Here is a 16,660-nt window from a genome sequence, read left to right as displayed (position 1 = left end):
TGTGCCAGACAAGTATGATGAACAAGATCCCCTCACCGGCTTATACGCACAGAAGAATACACGAACGCGTGAACCGGATGAATCGGATACAGATTCCGAGTTGAGTAATGGCGATCGACAGGCGCCCGGTTGCGGTTTGTTTGGCTGTCGACCGAAATGGGCGCGCAACTTCGCATCGACCAATGTTTTCATGGTGGTCTTTTTGCTCGCCTACATTTTACAGGGCATGTATATGACATATTTCGTGTCGGTGATCACTACCATCGAGAAACTATTTCAGATAAAATCGAAAACGACAGGTTTTCTGCTAAGCGCCAGTGAGATGGGTCAAATAAGTACCGCTATGTTGTTAACCTACTTTGCTGGACGCGGTCATCGCCCACGTTGGATCGCTTGCGGCATGGTATTATTCTCCATTGCAGCTTTCGCTTGCTCATTGCCGCATTTTATATTTGGCAAACAATTGATGCAATCACTTGATACACTCAGTAATGGCGGTAATGGTGGTAATGCGGCAATGCGCGCCTTAAATGGTCAAATGCTACACGCCAGTTATGGACTGCATGGAATGAATGACACAATGAATGCAACAAGTGCGAACGCATTGGAAGGCGGTTTCAGCGCGTTCTTGGCCAATGTGCAGGGCTCACACGAAATGAATCTGTGCATACCGGGACAGAATTCAACGAACTCCAATTCAGGTAGGTTCACTAAAGAGATATGTATAGGTTAGAAAAGATAGTGAATATTAGATTATGGAACCAGTGGGAACATCCTCTCAATTTTTGATGCGTGACTTTGGCTTTCAAGAGGTCTAAAGCCCCTTACGGTCAAAAATAGATTGGTTCTTTATTTTTTTTACTTTTTTCTTTATTTTTTACCAACTTTATTTCAACCCTCTTTTGTCTTTTTATAGAATGCGATGAGGATCAAAAAATGGAGCAGGCGTCACACTCAAAAATCACCGTTATTGTACTGTGCATCTTCTTCGCTAGTCTCTTGAGCTCTGGTATCGGACAAACAGCCGTAGCCACACTCGGCATACCATATATAGATGACAATGTGGCAAGTAAACAATCACCCATGTACATGGCTATAACGATTGGTGTACGCATTTTGGGACCCGCATCCGGTTTCATAGTCGGCTCGTTTTGTACACGCTGGTATGTGAATTTCTCAAATCCCGGCTTCGATGCCAGCGATCCACGTTGGATTGGCGCTTGGTGGCTGGGACCGGTTGGCATCGGTACTCTGATGTTGCTGTCATCCATTGCAATGTTCTCATTCCCGAAGCAGTTGCGTGGCAAACGAAACCCCAATGCCGGCGAGGCTAAAGCGGAGGGCGGTGATGAAGCTGCCGCAGCTGTGGAGGTCAATGAGAAGCCAAAGCTGAGAGGTTTGCTAACTTCCATGTTTGACAAATGTTTGACAAATATAAGTGTTAACATTTTCAATATTTTTTTCTCTTATCTCAAAGATTTTCCAAAGACCGTGCGACGTCAACTTAAAAATGACATTCTGATGTTCCGCACTGCTTCTTGTGTTTTCCATCTGCTGCCAATTGCTGGTCTCTACACATTTCTACCGAAATACCTCGAAACACAGTTCCGTTTAACCACCTATGATGCCAGCATGATTGCGGCCTTTTGCGGCATACTCGTAATGGGTGTCGGTATTGTCATATCCGGTTTAGTCATATTGAAATTGAAGCCATCGGCGCGTTCTGTAGCCGCTTGGATTGCATTTACAGCGTTATTCTACTCGGCCGGCATGGTGGTGTTGATGTTCGTCGGCTGTAGCATGACCGATTTTGCTGGTTATAAGGGTCCAACGAGTGATTCGTAAGTACCAAGCACCGTTATAATTTATATATTCATATTTTATTCCGAATTCGCTTGTAATTATAGGCCTGCCATGATCGAACCAGCATGTGACCTCAATTGTTCCTGTGATACGGGCAATTACGCCCCCATTTGCGGCATGGATGGTCGTATATATATCTCCACCTGTCATGCTGGTTGTGCGGCCTCAACAATGACTGAGAATGGCACACTATTCAGTAACTGTACATGCATTCCAGATTGTAAGTTTGAAAGTGTTACTCACACACACACAATTGCAGATTATACATTTACATATATACATTTACTCACAATTTTCATAATCGTTCATAGCATGTGCACATTGCGTATACGTAACATTTTGCATAAATTTCTAAATTCATCATATTATGAAAGCATACTATTTTCATTTATGTAAATCATAAGAATTTTAATTTTTTATTGAGATATTTTATAATAGATAAATAATTTATATAAAGAGTTTTTCAATAAGCGCGCTACAAACGGTTCGGGATATCAATGACATTATTTATTCCTGTGAAAGTCCAAGTCCATATCTGTCAATTCGGGCCAGAAATATTCGGTTATCATTGAGCGGTATACCATTCACAGTAACGTGCCGGTCTTGATCTTCACGGAAGAAGTACGGTCCAATGATTTCGCCGTCCCATAAGCCGCACTGAAGCGTAATTTTTTCGGGATGCAATGGTAACTCATGTAGTACATGTGGATTGCTACCTGACCAATAACACATATTTTGCTTATTGGCGAAGTCATTCAGCCAGAAATGAGCCTCATCTCTACGTAGGACGTAGTGCTCTTAAAGTTGAGGTCACTGACTCCGAATTTCGGTACAAAATTTTAAGAATTTCGACTCGTTGTTGGATCGTATATCTTGCCATGATCAAATGGCAAAGCTTACTGATATAGCGTCGTCTGTCTACTTTTGTAGCGCCTTATTGAAAACCCCTTTATTATTTTATACAATTTTGAAATTTTGAGAATTATATCAGAAATTCAGTAGGAGACTCTCAATGATACAAGGGTTGCTAACATATTTCTCTACTAACATTTGAAATATGAACTCTGTGATGGTTGATAACAATATTTTTGATTTTCAAAATATTATTCAATATGCTGTATACTACTTTCCTTTCTTTTGAACCAGTTTTGAACCAATTTTCGAAACATTTTCTTCAACCGTTAAGAACCTCCAATTCACTGTTATGGCCTGTCATAAATTTTAGACTATTCTAAGTTCTTTGACGTCTTTGTGGTTATAAGAACTCAAGTACCAAACATCTTTCGAAAATATTCGTGGTTTAGTTATTTTTATCACCGAAATGAAGTATGAAAGACACTGTAGACAATATTAAGCAAATATTTCTGAGTTGCGGTAAAATAAGTAAAATATGAGTTAGTACTAGGCAAAGAACTAATAGAGAAAAGCCAGAAAAATAAATAGTAACCCACATATTACAGTTATAAAACAATATGTTTTCGCCATTTTCTTTAAATGATACCATTACAAATCAAGTTTTTGATTAAAATATTTTCTTCTTAAAGGGGTGGTGATAGTCAGAGACACAAAAAATGAGAATTTTCATTGATTTTTTTTGCTATTAAATCCTGATATCTTACAAAAGTTTTGACTTGAAGACATGAGAATTTGAAAAAATAAATTATAATTTTCAAAGTAATTACTGTTTGTGTTGACTCAGTTCCAAAAAAAGGTCCTTGCATTGACAACCATAAGTCTTTGGAGATTTATCTAAAGTTAATAGGATAAGAAAAATTTGTTTTGTAAATAGATAATCCTGGGACTAAACGAAGCTTTTTTCTATTTTTTCAAAAATTAACAAAATGGCGAGCTCAGAAATTTTTTTTCTAGATTTTTGGAAAAATTTGAAAAGATTTGGTCTTAAAAAATTGAAAATTTTGAAAAACAAAAAGCCTTCGATCAAGCCCTGGATTACTATGTATTTTTAAAGCTGTATAAATTTCATAAAATTCAACTGAGTGGTTTTCGAATTACAGTTGTCAACAGTTCAAAAAACATAGTTTTGAAAAAAAACCCATTTAAATTTTCACACTAGCGTTTTGTAGTGCCCGAGCGCTCTTTGTTATTTGTCGAATAACTCGAAAAGTAAATATCGGATCAACTTCAAATTTTTAGAGAATATTTTTAAGATATTACACATAACAAAAATGCAAAAAAAAAATTTTTTTGGAAAAACCTGACTACCCCTTAATTAAGTATACTATTGAAAAATTATAGTGAAGTTGAACCTATTAACAACTCCTCGTAGTGGAAGTCTTAAATCTAACTTTTACTAAAATTATTTTTAATAACTTGGTTTTCGAAGTCCTTGGTTTTATTAATTTTTTTTAGTATATACATATCTACATATATCAATCTCACATTTATATATATGTATACGTATTTATTCATATATTACATATACACATATATTTAGTGCCATTTATTGCATTGTTGTTGTTGTTTTTTTGTTTTATTTTATCATTTTCATTTATTAATTATTGCATTTTATCTCATTTGTTTTCTCATATACATTAATTATTTTTTACCCATTTCCTCGAGTCACTGTCATAACCTACCCCATTTTTCTTCTTTTCTCTTCTCTCTACCCCAACCCAACCAACTTTCTGTTGCGTGCGCGTGTTTATCTGTTCTTGCAGCTTTTAAGAACCAAGCGGTCAGCGGTTATTGCGCCAATAATTGCAAGAATTTCATATTCTTCATTATTATATTCGCCGTTTGTGTGTTCATGCATTCGACATCGGAGGTGGGCAGCATGTTATTGGTGATGCGTTGCACCCATCCAAATGGTGAGTAAAACTAAATTAAATAAAAATATATATTTTACAAATTTCACTTCAAAATTAAAATTTTTTAAAAATTATTTATAATTATAATGGAAATATTTCATAAATAGTTTTAGAAATCACAGTTGAGAAATTGTATTTAGCCGGACGTAGTACCGAAGCCATTTAGTTTAGTTTTAGAGAAGTGTTAGGATGGTTCTTAAATGACTTAAAGACCCTAGTTACACCTTTTTTATTTCAAAGAACGGGTTTTTAAATAAAATCGCTACAAAAGTATTTTTTAATTTAACCAAAAATTAAAAAAAAATAAACAAAGAAGTCCAGACCCTGAACCCAATTTTCAACGGCTTTCTAGGATATGTATATATATATATCGACCGATACCGCTGCAATCTCATGTTCATTAATCGTCGCTGGTTTGTGGGCATAGACCACAGACTTGACGTCACAGATATGCCCAACGCTTGAGGACGACGTGTGAGAGACTGATTTGGGTCTTCCACAATTGATGCGCTAGCGGCAGCAATATTCTCGACACTACGGACACTACTCGACGTTCAATTGTTGATCTGACAGGACGATTGTGATGACCATGAATTAGACGAGGTGCTCTTAAAATAAAAGCCACTGACTCCGAATTTCGGTAGCAAATTTCAAAAATTTCGCTCGTTATTGGATCGTATATATTTCCATGATGAAATGGCAAACTTTAAGAAAACCTAATTCAAAAAGAGACTGTGGCTCTTAGAAGACTGTAGTTATACTATTACATTAACAGTAAAATAAATTAAATTTCCTAATAATTTTTCTTTAAAGTCAATATATTGAGGTTAGGTTTAAGTTATTGAATATCTCAAGTGCTAGTAACGTTAGGATTAGAGAAATGGGTATTCAATACAATGCCTTTTAAAGTTAGTTCAAACATTTTTTTATAGTATATTACTTAGCCCCATTAAAATCGACCGATAACTATATTTTATTAATTCTAACCTCACATTTCAGATAAAGCCATGGCTATGGGTATCATACAATCGGCAATTGGATTATTCGGTAATGTTCCTTGTCCAATTATATATGGCGCGGTGGTGGATTCGGCGTGTCTACTCTGGAAAACGGTGTGCGGCAAGCATGGAGCCTGCTCGCTGTACGATTCGGACACGTTTAGACATTACTTCCTAGGTATGGATATATACGAAATAAAATAAAAAATAAAAATAAATTTAATAAATTTTTAATTCTCTTTTGTCTCCCCAGGTATTACCGCCGGCATAATGTTTCTGGCATTCATAATGGATTTGGTGGTGTGGAGTAAGGCGCATCGCATCGACATCACACCCGAGGATGGCAGTGAACCGCATGGCAAACAGACAGCCGCTGAGACGGAGTGCAAAAAGTCAATGGTGGCGCCAGACACAAGCGTCTGAGCAGAGCACATCAACGCTAAGGAGTGACGACTTATATAGCTGAAAGAACAAAAATACACAAAAACAAAAAACATTTGCAGAAGTGTCTTTATAGCCTTGTTTCACACAAACAAAATGTTTCAGAACGGTATTCAAAGAAAAAGTTATAGAAAATGAGCGCAGTAATTGTATGAGAATATGTAATGACGCACAATGTGTCCAAAACCGCTGGCACTTGGCGCATGTAAAGCTTAATCTGTGTGTGTGTGGGTGGGTGTATGTCACTTGTAATGACCGGAAAACAACAAAAAAACGTACAGCAAACGTGCTTTGATAGAATTTGACGACGAAGGAATGCGGAATGCGATTTTGCATTTATTGTTGATAGTTGATTTATTGATTAGTTTAGTTAAAGTTTAGTTAATGACCGTTTAGTTGTAGGCAGCAAAAATATATTTTAAAATAAAAAAAAAAAAACAGAAAAGAAACACAAAACAGAGCGCGACGTATAGAACACTAATAAAAATGCACAAGGTTTAGCATGTGTGATTAAGTTATAAATGGAAAGAAAAAAAAATCAAAAATTATAAAATATAAAATATATTGAAATACATAATACATACATACATACATATGTAGTTGGCAGTGAAATTAATATAAATAAACTTAAGCGGGTGTTACAATGTGCATATTACAGTATGTATATATATATAACTATTTATAAATATATTTTTTTTTGTAATTTTTTACTAATTTTTTTTTAAATATTTTGACTTAAATTCTCATATGTTGTAAATACATACAGACATAATATATGTATGTATGTGCGCCAAACTACTTGTATACAAGTTTTTAGTTTTTTTTTACAAAATTATAAATTTATATTTAAAGTTAATCTGCTTGCATTTGAAATTTTAGAACATGTATGTATGTATCTGTGTACCATATATAGTAAACACTTATTAATATGTCAATATTTAAAAAAAATAAATCTCAGTTATAGACTAAAAATATTATAGACTAAAATATGTTTAAAGAAAAAGGCGAAATATTTATGCATTAATACATACATACATATACATGTGTGTGTGTGTGTGTGTGTGTACATAATGTTTTCAAAAACAAGAATAAAGAGTATAAAAAAAATAAAATATAAAATATAAAATATTAAATATAAAATATAAAATATGAAATATAAAATATAAAATATAAAATATAAAATATAAAATATAAAATATAAAATATAAAATATAAAATATAAAAAATAAAATATAAAATATAAAATATAAAGTATAAATTATAAAATATAAAATATAAAATATAAAATATAAAATATAAAATATAAAATATAAAATATAAAATATAAAATATAAAATATAAAATATAAAATATAAAATATAAAATATAAAATATAAAATATAAAATATAAAATATAAAATATAAAATATAAAATATAAAATATAAAATATAAAATAACTATAAAATATAAAATATAAAATATAAAATATAAAATATAAAATATAAAATATAAAATATAAAATATAAAATATAAAATATAAAATATAAAATATAAAATATAAAATATAAAATATAAAAAATAAAATAAAATAAATTTGCAACTCAAAAAAATTGCAGCAAAGTACACAGACACACATATGCATGTATATATATATATATATATATATCCAAGTGTATAAATATTTAATTAATTTGTAGTTGATATTTGCAGTAAACAAATTAAGTGGCATACAGAATTACAGAATAATATTAATATGTACAAGTGTATGTATGTATGTATATATAAACATCGTTTACAATGAATTTAAATTTCCAAAAACAAAAATTAAAAAAAAAAACTCAAAATTAAATTTCTTAAACACACATACATACATACATAGATTTGTGCATATTACTTTATTGTACTACATACATATATATTATAATCCGACTGCAGACTGCTGTATTAGTCGTGGCAGTGCATACAATTATGCACTTTTATATGGTAGCAACTATTATATTATTTACATAACACAAAGCAAGCATAGAACTACTCCTACATACCTACACTACATTTTATTTCATACGTTATTAATTTCTAGTAATATTAAATGTATAGAATTTTAATGTAATGCAACCTATCTGTGGTAGTTAAATTTTAGTTACAATTTAATATACATATACACATACATATATACCATATACACATAATTTTAAATGTAAGTTGAAAATAAAATAAATAAAAAATAAAAATAAATAAAAAAAAATTAATTAAATTGCGTGAGAGTTTATACTATGTAGCAAATGAGCGAAGAGACACGAAAAAAAAATAGAATTTTCCGTATTTTTTTTTTTTTGCTATTAATTATGTTATTTTACCAAAGTAATAATATGGCATTAATACACAATATTTTGACTTGAAGTCACGAAAATTTGAAAAAAAATGTATAACTTCCAAAGTTTTAGCTGTTTGTGTTGATCCAGTTCCAAAGAAGAATTAAACAAGTACCCCAGGGTGGTATCCTAACCACCTTACTATTTCATTTCTACATTTCGCAATTACCTCAACCAACAGAAGGAGTCTCAGTTACCTCTTACGCCGATGATTGTACGATATTGCCGTCGGGCAATGAAATCGATGACTTGTTGTTCGAAAGTAAACCTATCTACCTCCTCGACCTTTCTCACTTCTTCGCTGCTAGGAGCCTAACACTAATCCACAGCGACCCTATTCACGAATTGGACAAAGGAGTACAGACTAGACCTGAAAATTTCAGTCGATGGCATTAAAATTTCGACAGTCAATAACCCCTGTACTCCTACTGGAAGCCGACCCGCCTCCCAGAACCATCAAGAGTACCTTCCTGAAATACGTCGACGACCTACACGACTATACGAAAGGACTTCAGATGCGACAAACTACTTCTCTAACTTGAATCACCATAATCCGCAAACAAACTTCGAGTTAGAGAGACTTCCGAGTTACAGAAGGTAATTTGTATGAATTTTTACTTCTATTGCCACTTCAATAGTTCGAATTATGGAGAACTTCGAGTTAGAGCAGTTCGAGTTATGGAAGTTCAATTGTATATCCAAGCTCTGAACGTCATTCACAGAGTAGCCATTAACACCTTCATCGACTCCCTCGCCGTGAATGTTATACTTGGTGAAATAACACCTCCTATCGCAGACACAGAGTTGGCTCGCGAACCTAGAGTGACCCTTGCGCAACTTCGTTCTGGATACTATAGCAGACTACACTCCTACTTATCCAGACTAGATCCTGACATACTCAACATATGTCCTACAGGCAAAGAGTCCCCGCATAGCACTAAACACCTTTTTGCATGTTCCCTAAACCCTACTCATCTAATACTCCTTTCATTTTGGTCCGACCATATCGAAACAGCTCGTTTCCTGGGCCTCCCGTTAGATGACTTCGATTACAATTAGTCTAGGCTTGTCGGTTCAGGCAGGCTTGGGTAACCGTTACAACAACAACAACATCCAGTTCCAAAAAAAATGTCCTTGCGGTGACAATCATAAGTCCTTGGAGATTCATCTAAAATCAATCGGATAAGAAAAATTTGTTTTATAAATAGATAATCCTGGGCCTAATCGAAGCCCGAAGATCGAAAAAATCAGTTAATTGGTCTTAAAAAATTGAAATTTTGGAAAAAAGAAGAGCTTCGGATGGAAAAAAAAATATTTTTTTTAAATCCTGACCACCCCTAACCCCTTAATCAGAGGAAAACCTTTTCAACGCTTTCACTGGCGCTTAGGCTGTTACATTCAGAAGGATGAAGAAACACAAAAACCTTTTTTTTATTTAAATGCATAACAAATCAGTTTTATTTTCTAATTAATTACATACATTTTTTTCATTTTCATCAAAATACGTGTTTTGAAATGTTTTGTTAACGTACAGTTATTTTATCTTTCTTCAACTAAAGATTTTACGTTTTCAATACACATACAGTTTTTCAAATAATTCAACAGTCTTCGATAAAATGTTATGGGTCTATTGTCATCGAAACGAAAGTTATACGAAATATGCTTGCCACACGCATTGCAAGCGCTAACAAAAAATGGCGTAATCTAACAGTGTTAACATTATTATATTCAACAGTACGAAAATTAAAAATGTAACTTTTTTGTAATTATTTATCTTAAATAATGATCGAAATCATAAGACATAAGGCAGTGAAAGAACAGTTGCTATTAGCATCAGCTCTCCGAAGCCCACAATTTGAAGGTACGATCGAAAGACGCTGTTACTATATGTTGCGAATCCGGTGAGATGTCGACAGCCATTATTTTGCCATCATGTCCCAATAATGTTTTTAATGGCTGCCATGTTTTATTTGACCAAATTTTCGTGGTGCAATCATAGGAGGACGTTACCAGAAAACTGCCACCATCTCGCTGGTATTTAACATCTGATATTAGGTTGGTATGTGCGGGAATCGTATAAACTGACTGACGTCGACGTAAGTCCCAAATTTTACAGGTATTATCCTGAGAGCCAGTGGCAATATGAAAACCATTTGGCGAGAAATCCACACCGAATATGGAACCAAGATGGCCTTCAAGAAACATTACGCAACGACCTGCATAAAAAATATAAATAAATTATTTTATCAAAATTTTCAAGAAAAATACAATAAACTAACCAGTTCTAAGATCCCAAACGCGTCCAAATGCGTCTAGACCACCTGTTACGATGACACTGCCATCTATTTGAAAACTAAGGCTGTGTACTGCTTTGGCATGGCCTTCTTGATGTAAAACTTCAGTTTTTTGTTCCAAGTCCCAAAGGCGCCAGGAGGAGTCGTAACAAGCTGTTGCCAAGAATCGACCGGATGGATGAAACCCTAACTTAGAAACTCTATGTGGCATATGTCCTGTTATATCCGCTAGTGATTCTTCCGAATTAAAGCCCCACAATTTGACCGCCCCATCATGACCACCTGAAGCCATTGCTACAACATTATTATCATCTTGCGTCACGCCTGGTCGAAATGCTACACCACCAACATAGCTGGCATGACCGCGCAGTGTCAATAGCAGCTTACAGTCTGTTACTGTCCACACCTTACACAATCCAGACCATGACGATGTCATTATCAATTTAGAGTCTTCGCTAAACGCTACACCACTTACTGGACGTGTGTCGCCCACTTGACTGCAGTGCGGTGCCAAGGCATGTAAACGCTTTTGTAGCTCTACCAATTGGCCAGCACGTGTTGCGCTTGGTACATCCAATAGCGAGCGCGCATGTTCTAAACGTGTTTTAGCTCTTGGCAGTGAGTAGTCTGCAATCCAAATTCGCGCCACTCGCAATGCCTCCGGTCCTTCGTGATACCAAGTTGTTTCTTGTTCTTTCTGCAGTTGTTTACGCTCTTCCTCTTCAGTTTGCTTCTGTTTAATCGCATTCTCGCCTAAACTAGCTAATAACTCTTTTAAACGTCGCCGTCTTTCTGCTGGACCCTCCCCAAAGTAGCATATTGGCTCATTTAGTTGTCGCAAGTTAGCTTTTATTTCCGCGTCATCAGTGGAAACGTTTATTTGACGTGCACGTTTTTTACGTTCAAATTCTTTGAGCAACGCTTCTTTGTCCTTCGCTACTTCTGTTTCCAAATCGAAGTAATCATCGTCGATCTTATTAGCCAGTGCACCAGAAGTTGGCGGTAACGAAGGCGCAGTTGGTTTTTTTACCTCCTCATAATCTTCGTCAGACTCAATGTCTTCAAGTTGGTTGGTAACCGTAGCAGCAGCACTTGAAGTGGATGCAGTTACGGTGGAGGTAGCCCCAGCAACAGCAGCAGTCTGGCGCTTTCTCTCGGCCTCTTCCAGAGAACCATAGTGCAGTGTGCGTTGTCTTTTAACATACTGAATGTCCTCATCATCGGACATATTACTTTTTAATTAGGAAATAATATAAAAGAATAAAACGTTTTAAACTTAATTTTTACCGAAATTGAACAAAAATCAGAAAATACACAAAACCACCAATTTCATTGACTTGCCGGCGTTTCAACCAGCATTGCTAGTAAATTATCGCTGTTATCGATATATCACAACAATCACATCAAATCGATAGTCCGTTTTATTTGCAAACGGTTGACGAATCGAAATATAAAATCTTTACCACATGTTTTTGAAAACCAATGATTGCATTAAATACGTTTTTTTAATATTTCATTTGTTTATATATGTTGACTTTACAACAGGGTAGCTTATAAAATACATTTATAATAACCTTTTAAAGTTAGTTTATTTGCATTTCTTATTGATGCGAGTTTGTGTTGGCAGTAATGTTAACGGGTATCTCTATATTGAGTTGGCATCCCTTATAAATTCGCGCAACCTCTCGCTGACCCGTTCGCACACCTGTCATCTATGAAAGGCTAGAAAGAGATCGCGACTCAGGTCATGAAAGTTGAAACTTCATTTTAAGTTTTTTTTTGTTCCCTGAAAAAATTATACTAGACAAGAAGGAAAAAAGAGAAAAGTTAGTGAAAGAATATTTTAATTGCGGAAAAAATAGTATTTTTCAGTTTGAAAAGTCGCCAAATTAAAGACAAATAAGTGTAATCTATTTTTAGTGCGTTTATCAGAGGTAGGTTCCATATATTCGCTAAAATAAAATACCGACTTTTCCAGACGCAAAATAGCGTGCGAAAATCTGTTAAAAAACGGTGAATGATTTCTCGAATGCCAAGCGGGCTTTTCACCATTCCGTTTTATTAGTGATCGATATAATTCGCACTGGTAGCAAATTATTGCTACATTTTGTAAAATTTTTGCAAAGAATATATATGTACATATATAAAATATAAAATAGGAATGTATCGTCTGCAAAGTGGTCGCACCCGTGTCTGCCCTTCCCGATACGCGCATGACACCAGCTCGCACCCTTTAGTGAACCTTTAATTTTATATCTATTTCTAAATTTTAATTCATACAGGTATTTCACCCCTTACAAGAAAATAAAACCAGACAAGATGACGTGGGAACCGCAAGCAGAAGGTTTACAGCAAATAATTACAATCCTTAAGCAGTCTCAGTCTCCGGACACAGCCACTCAAATGGCCGTCCAACTGGTAAGTTATAAAGCATTTTATTCGAATATTTATTTGTGAAGAGAAATTTTTATATGTATGTTTACTGTATTAATTACATTTTATATTTGACCTTTTAATTCACAGAAACTGGAGGAATTAAATCAGTATCCCGATTTCAACAATTATCTTATTTATGTACTGACTAAACTTAAAACCGAAGAGGAGCCAACACGCTCCTTAAGCGGTCTAATTTTGAAAAATAATATACGAATGCATGGAAATAACTTACAGCCTGAAATTGTCGAATATATTAAGCATGAATGTTTACAAGCTATTGGCGATCCCTCGCCGCTAATACGTGCTACTGTTGGTATATTAATAACGACAATCGCCAGCAATGGCGGTCTGCAAAATTGGCCACAATTACTACCCTCCTTATGCGACATGCTGGACTCGCAAGATTACAATGTATGTGAAGGAGCTTTCAGTGCGTTACAGAAAATATGCGAAGACTCCGCCGAAATACTTGATTCCGCAGCACTCAATCGACCATTAAACGTTATGATACCGAAATTCCTGCAATATTTCAGTCACAATAGCCCAAAGATACGTTCACATGCCATAGCTTGTATAAATCAATTTATTGTAAATCGATCACAAGCTTTGATGCTACACATAGACACGTTCATTGAAAGTTTATTCAATCTATCTTCTGATGAGGATCACGAGGTAAGAAAGAATGTATGCCATGGCTTGGTTATGTTGTTGGAAGTGCGCATGGATCGTTTGTTGCCGCATATGCCACAAATTATTGAGGTGAGTAATTTAAATGATTTAATACATTTTTTTATAAAGTTTATGTTTTTGAAAATAACAGTTATGTGAAAAATTAAAAAAAAATTAATATTAATTTAAATCTTATACTTTCAGTATATGTTAATACGTACTCAAGACCCAGATGAAGGTGTCGCTCTAGAAGCTTCGGAATTCTGGTTATCACTTGCTGAACAGAATATTTGCAAGGAAGTTTTGGCGCCATATTTGGGACAATTGGCACCGGTGTTAGTACGCGGAATGCGTTATTCCGAAATCGATATCATACTCTTAAAAGGAAATGTTGAAGAGGATGATATGGTGCCGGATCGTGAAGAAGACATACGCCCGAGATTCCACAAATCTCGTACACATACAATCAAATCTGGCGAAGTGGGTGTTGATGATGATGATGAAGACGATGTGCTAGATGACGACAGTTCCCTCTCTGAATGGAATTTACGCAAATGTAGTGCAGCCGCACTGGACGTACTAGCAAATGTCTTCCGCGAAGAATGTCTACCCATTGTTTTGCCTATCCTCAAGGATACATTATTCCATCAGGAATGGGTTATCAAGGAGAGTGGTGTTTTGGCATTGGGTGCAATTGCCGAAGGTTGCATGCAAGGCATGATACCGCATCTGCCCGAACTGATACCCTACTTGATCAGTTGTTTGTCAGATAAAAAAGCGCTAGTTCGTTCCATCACTTGTTGGACATTATCACGCTATGCTAATTGGGTTGTAAATCAGCCACATGATCAATATTTGAAACCCTTAATGGAGGAATTGCTTAAGCGTATATTAGATTCCAATAAGCGTGTACAAGAGGCAGCCTGCTCAGCATTCGCCACACTTGAAGAGGAGGCCTGCACTGAATTGGTGCCATATTTAGAGTATATATTGAAAACGCTGGTGTTCGCCTTTTCGAAATATCAACATAAAAACTTGCTTATTCTCTACGATGCAGTTGGCACGCTAGCCGACTCTGTGGGCCATCATCTGAATAAACCGCAATACATTGACATTTTAATGCCACCATTAATAGAGAAGTGGAACCTGCTCAAGGATGATGATAAGGATCTATTTCCGCTATTGGAGTGTTTGTCGAGTATCGCAACCGCATTACAATCCGGTTTCTTACCTTATTGCGATCCAGTTTACCAACGCTGCATATCTTTGATAGAACAAACACTGAATCAGGATATGGTAAATTTGAGAAAAAAATGTTGTCTGAGAGATTGTAATTATATTTATATCTTATAGGCTTGCAAGACAAATCCTGGTTTCGAGCATCCAGATAAGGAGCGCATGATTGTTGCATTAGATTTGCTGTCCGGACTGGCTGAGGGTTTGGATGGTCACATTGAATCCTTAGTCGTCAAAAGCAATATAATGCAGTTACTCTATCAATGTATGCAAGATGTGCTGCCAGAGGTAAGTTTCGCAAACAATTTTCCGCTATATTTGCTGACAAGTGTTTATATGTATTTATGCGTTGTTTTCATTTCACTTTTGCAGGTGCGACAATCATCGTTTGCTTTGTTGGGCGACTTAACTAAAGCCTGTTTTCAGCATGTGCATCCATTCATGTCGGAATTCTTTCCGATTTTGGGTCAAAATCTAAATCCTGATTACATTTCTGTATGTAATAATGCCACCTGGGCAATTGGTGAAATCTGCATGAAACTAGGTTTGTGCTAAACTACTCAGCAGCTTTTTTTTTGTATTAACGCGTTTATATAACTGCATTTAAATTGAATTCCAGGTGAAGAAACTCGACAGTACATACATCTCGTACTCAACGAACTGTTCGTGATTATAAATAGACCAAATACACCAAAAACGCTACTGGAAAATACAGGTATGTAATTGTGAAGTGCGAAAATTTTTAATTTATATTATTGTTGGTCGCATTTTTATCTTATACATACGCCTCAATTCAACTGTAACTATCTGCTCTAATATCATACGTGAGTGCATGGTTGTTCCATGTTCGTATATGCATTTTTAATACATAAAAGTACGGCGCTTTTAACACATGTTTTGGGCAACAGTTGCACCTTTTAATTTCGCTAGTGTTGAACAAATCTGGAGACTGAAATACATTCAATGTTTTTTAAATAATCGTAGGACAGATATGCTGAGTCTAATAAAATTATAGTCATAATTTACCACTGATAATTTTTTTGCTTACAAAAGCAACAATATATATTTTAGGTTAGGTAAGTTTACTCTGGTAGGCTAAAAAAGCCACACTTATACCAGTTTTGGACCTTTGCGATACCAGTTTTAAAAGTACGCCATAATAATATATATTCTTATAGTTTAAAGAGGTCATTTTTTGTTGTTTTTGTAGCGGCATAAAATATTCCCTAAAATATGCTGATTTGGCAGTCCTTGGCCGCATTAAAATCCGGCTCCGTTCCAATTACGTAGAACCACTTGCACTGGGAGTCTCTCACCGGGAGTAAGACACCAGTCATTACTACTGCTTTCCATTCAGGAATTTGCATATATATTAAACAATCAAAACACTTCATTAGAAAGAAATTTTACACTGCATTTCAGTTCAATAGCTCTCAACCAAGTCATATTTACACTGGCGAACATAGCATTCAAGTGTTTAGCTTTATTTAACTTATTTCGTTGAAACGAATTGTTTACCAAACTGTATGTAACTGTATCGATT

General features: G+C 35.1%; 3 protein-coding genes across 3 annotated transcripts; 2 read left to right on the top strand and 1 right to left on the bottom strand.

Moving 5' to 3' along the window:
• Positions 1–7,133, top strand: Slco1a1_2 (solute carrier organic anion transporter family member 74D; the record flags this gene model as incomplete). The annotated part of the gene is given in 7 exon segments (XM_029046028.2): positions 1–701; positions 917–1,396; positions 1,478–1,841; positions 1,908–2,083; positions 4,542–4,691; positions 5,691–5,867; positions 5,943–7,133. Coding segments are annotated over 7 exon segments (2,218 nt in total), but the record flags the coding sequence as incomplete, so codon positions are not given.
• A 3,067-nt stretch (positions 7,134–10,200) lies between these two features.
• Positions 10,201–12,120, bottom strand: LOC128924103 (U4/U6 small nuclear ribonucleoprotein Prp4-like). The gene is made up of 2 exons (XM_054235892.1): positions 10,762–12,120; positions 10,201–10,698 (listed from the first exon to the last, which is right to left on the bottom strand). The coding sequence occupies exons 1-2, from the start codon at positions 12,002–12,004 to the stop codon at positions 10,316–10,318; spliced, it is 1,626 nt and encodes a 541-aa protein (XP_054091867.1). The 5' UTR covers positions 12,005–12,120; the 3' UTR covers positions 10,201–10,315.
• A 384-nt stretch (positions 12,121–12,504) lies between these two features.
• Positions 12,505–15,887, top strand: LOC128924102 (transportin-1-like). Its single transcript, XM_054235891.1, has 7 exons — positions 12,505–12,710; positions 13,059–13,194; positions 13,300–13,971; positions 14,086–15,177; positions 15,235–15,405; positions 15,490–15,661; positions 15,737–15,887. Exons 2-7 carry the CDS (start codon positions 13,096–13,098, stop codon positions 15,838–15,840), a joined length of 2,310 nt encoding a protein of 769 aa, XP_054091866.1. The 5' UTR covers positions 12,505–12,710; positions 13,059–13,095; the 3' UTR covers positions 15,841–15,887.
• The last annotated feature ends 773 nt before the right edge of the window (positions 15,888–16,660 follow it).

The sequence above is a fragment of the Zeugodacus cucurbitae genome, unplaced genomic scaffold (genome assembly GCF_028554725.1).
Source record: "Zeugodacus cucurbitae isolate PBARC_wt_2022May unplaced genomic scaffold, idZeuCucr1.2 ctg00000294.1, whole genome shotgun sequence".
In the NCBI taxonomy this organism is placed as follows: domain Eukaryota; kingdom Metazoa; phylum Arthropoda; class Insecta; order Diptera; family Tephritidae; genus Zeugodacus; species Zeugodacus cucurbitae.
The sequence above is the reverse complement of the archived record's forward strand: the minus strand, read 5'-3'. Positions and strand labels throughout refer to the sequence as shown.

Coding starts and splice junctions, on each gene's coding strand:
- LOC128924102 (XM_054235891.1), top strand. CDS start 13,096: ATGACGTGGGAACCGCAAGCAGAAGGTTTACAGCAAATAATTACAATC. Junction 13,195..13,299: donor CTCAAATGGCCGTCCAACTG/GTAAGTTATAAA, acceptor TTTAATTCACAG/AAACTGGAGGAATTAAATCA. Junction 13,972..14,085: donor ATATGCCACAAATTATTGAG/GTGAGTAATTTA, acceptor TTATACTTTCAG/TATATGTTAATACGTACTCA.
- LOC128924103 (XM_054235892.1), bottom strand. CDS start 12,004: ATGTCCGATGATGAGGACATTCAGTATGTTAAAAGACAACGCACACTG. Junction 10,699..10,761: donor CGTTTGGGATCTTAGAACTG/GTTAGTTTATTG, acceptor TTTTTTATGCAG/GTCGTTGCGTAATGTTTCTT.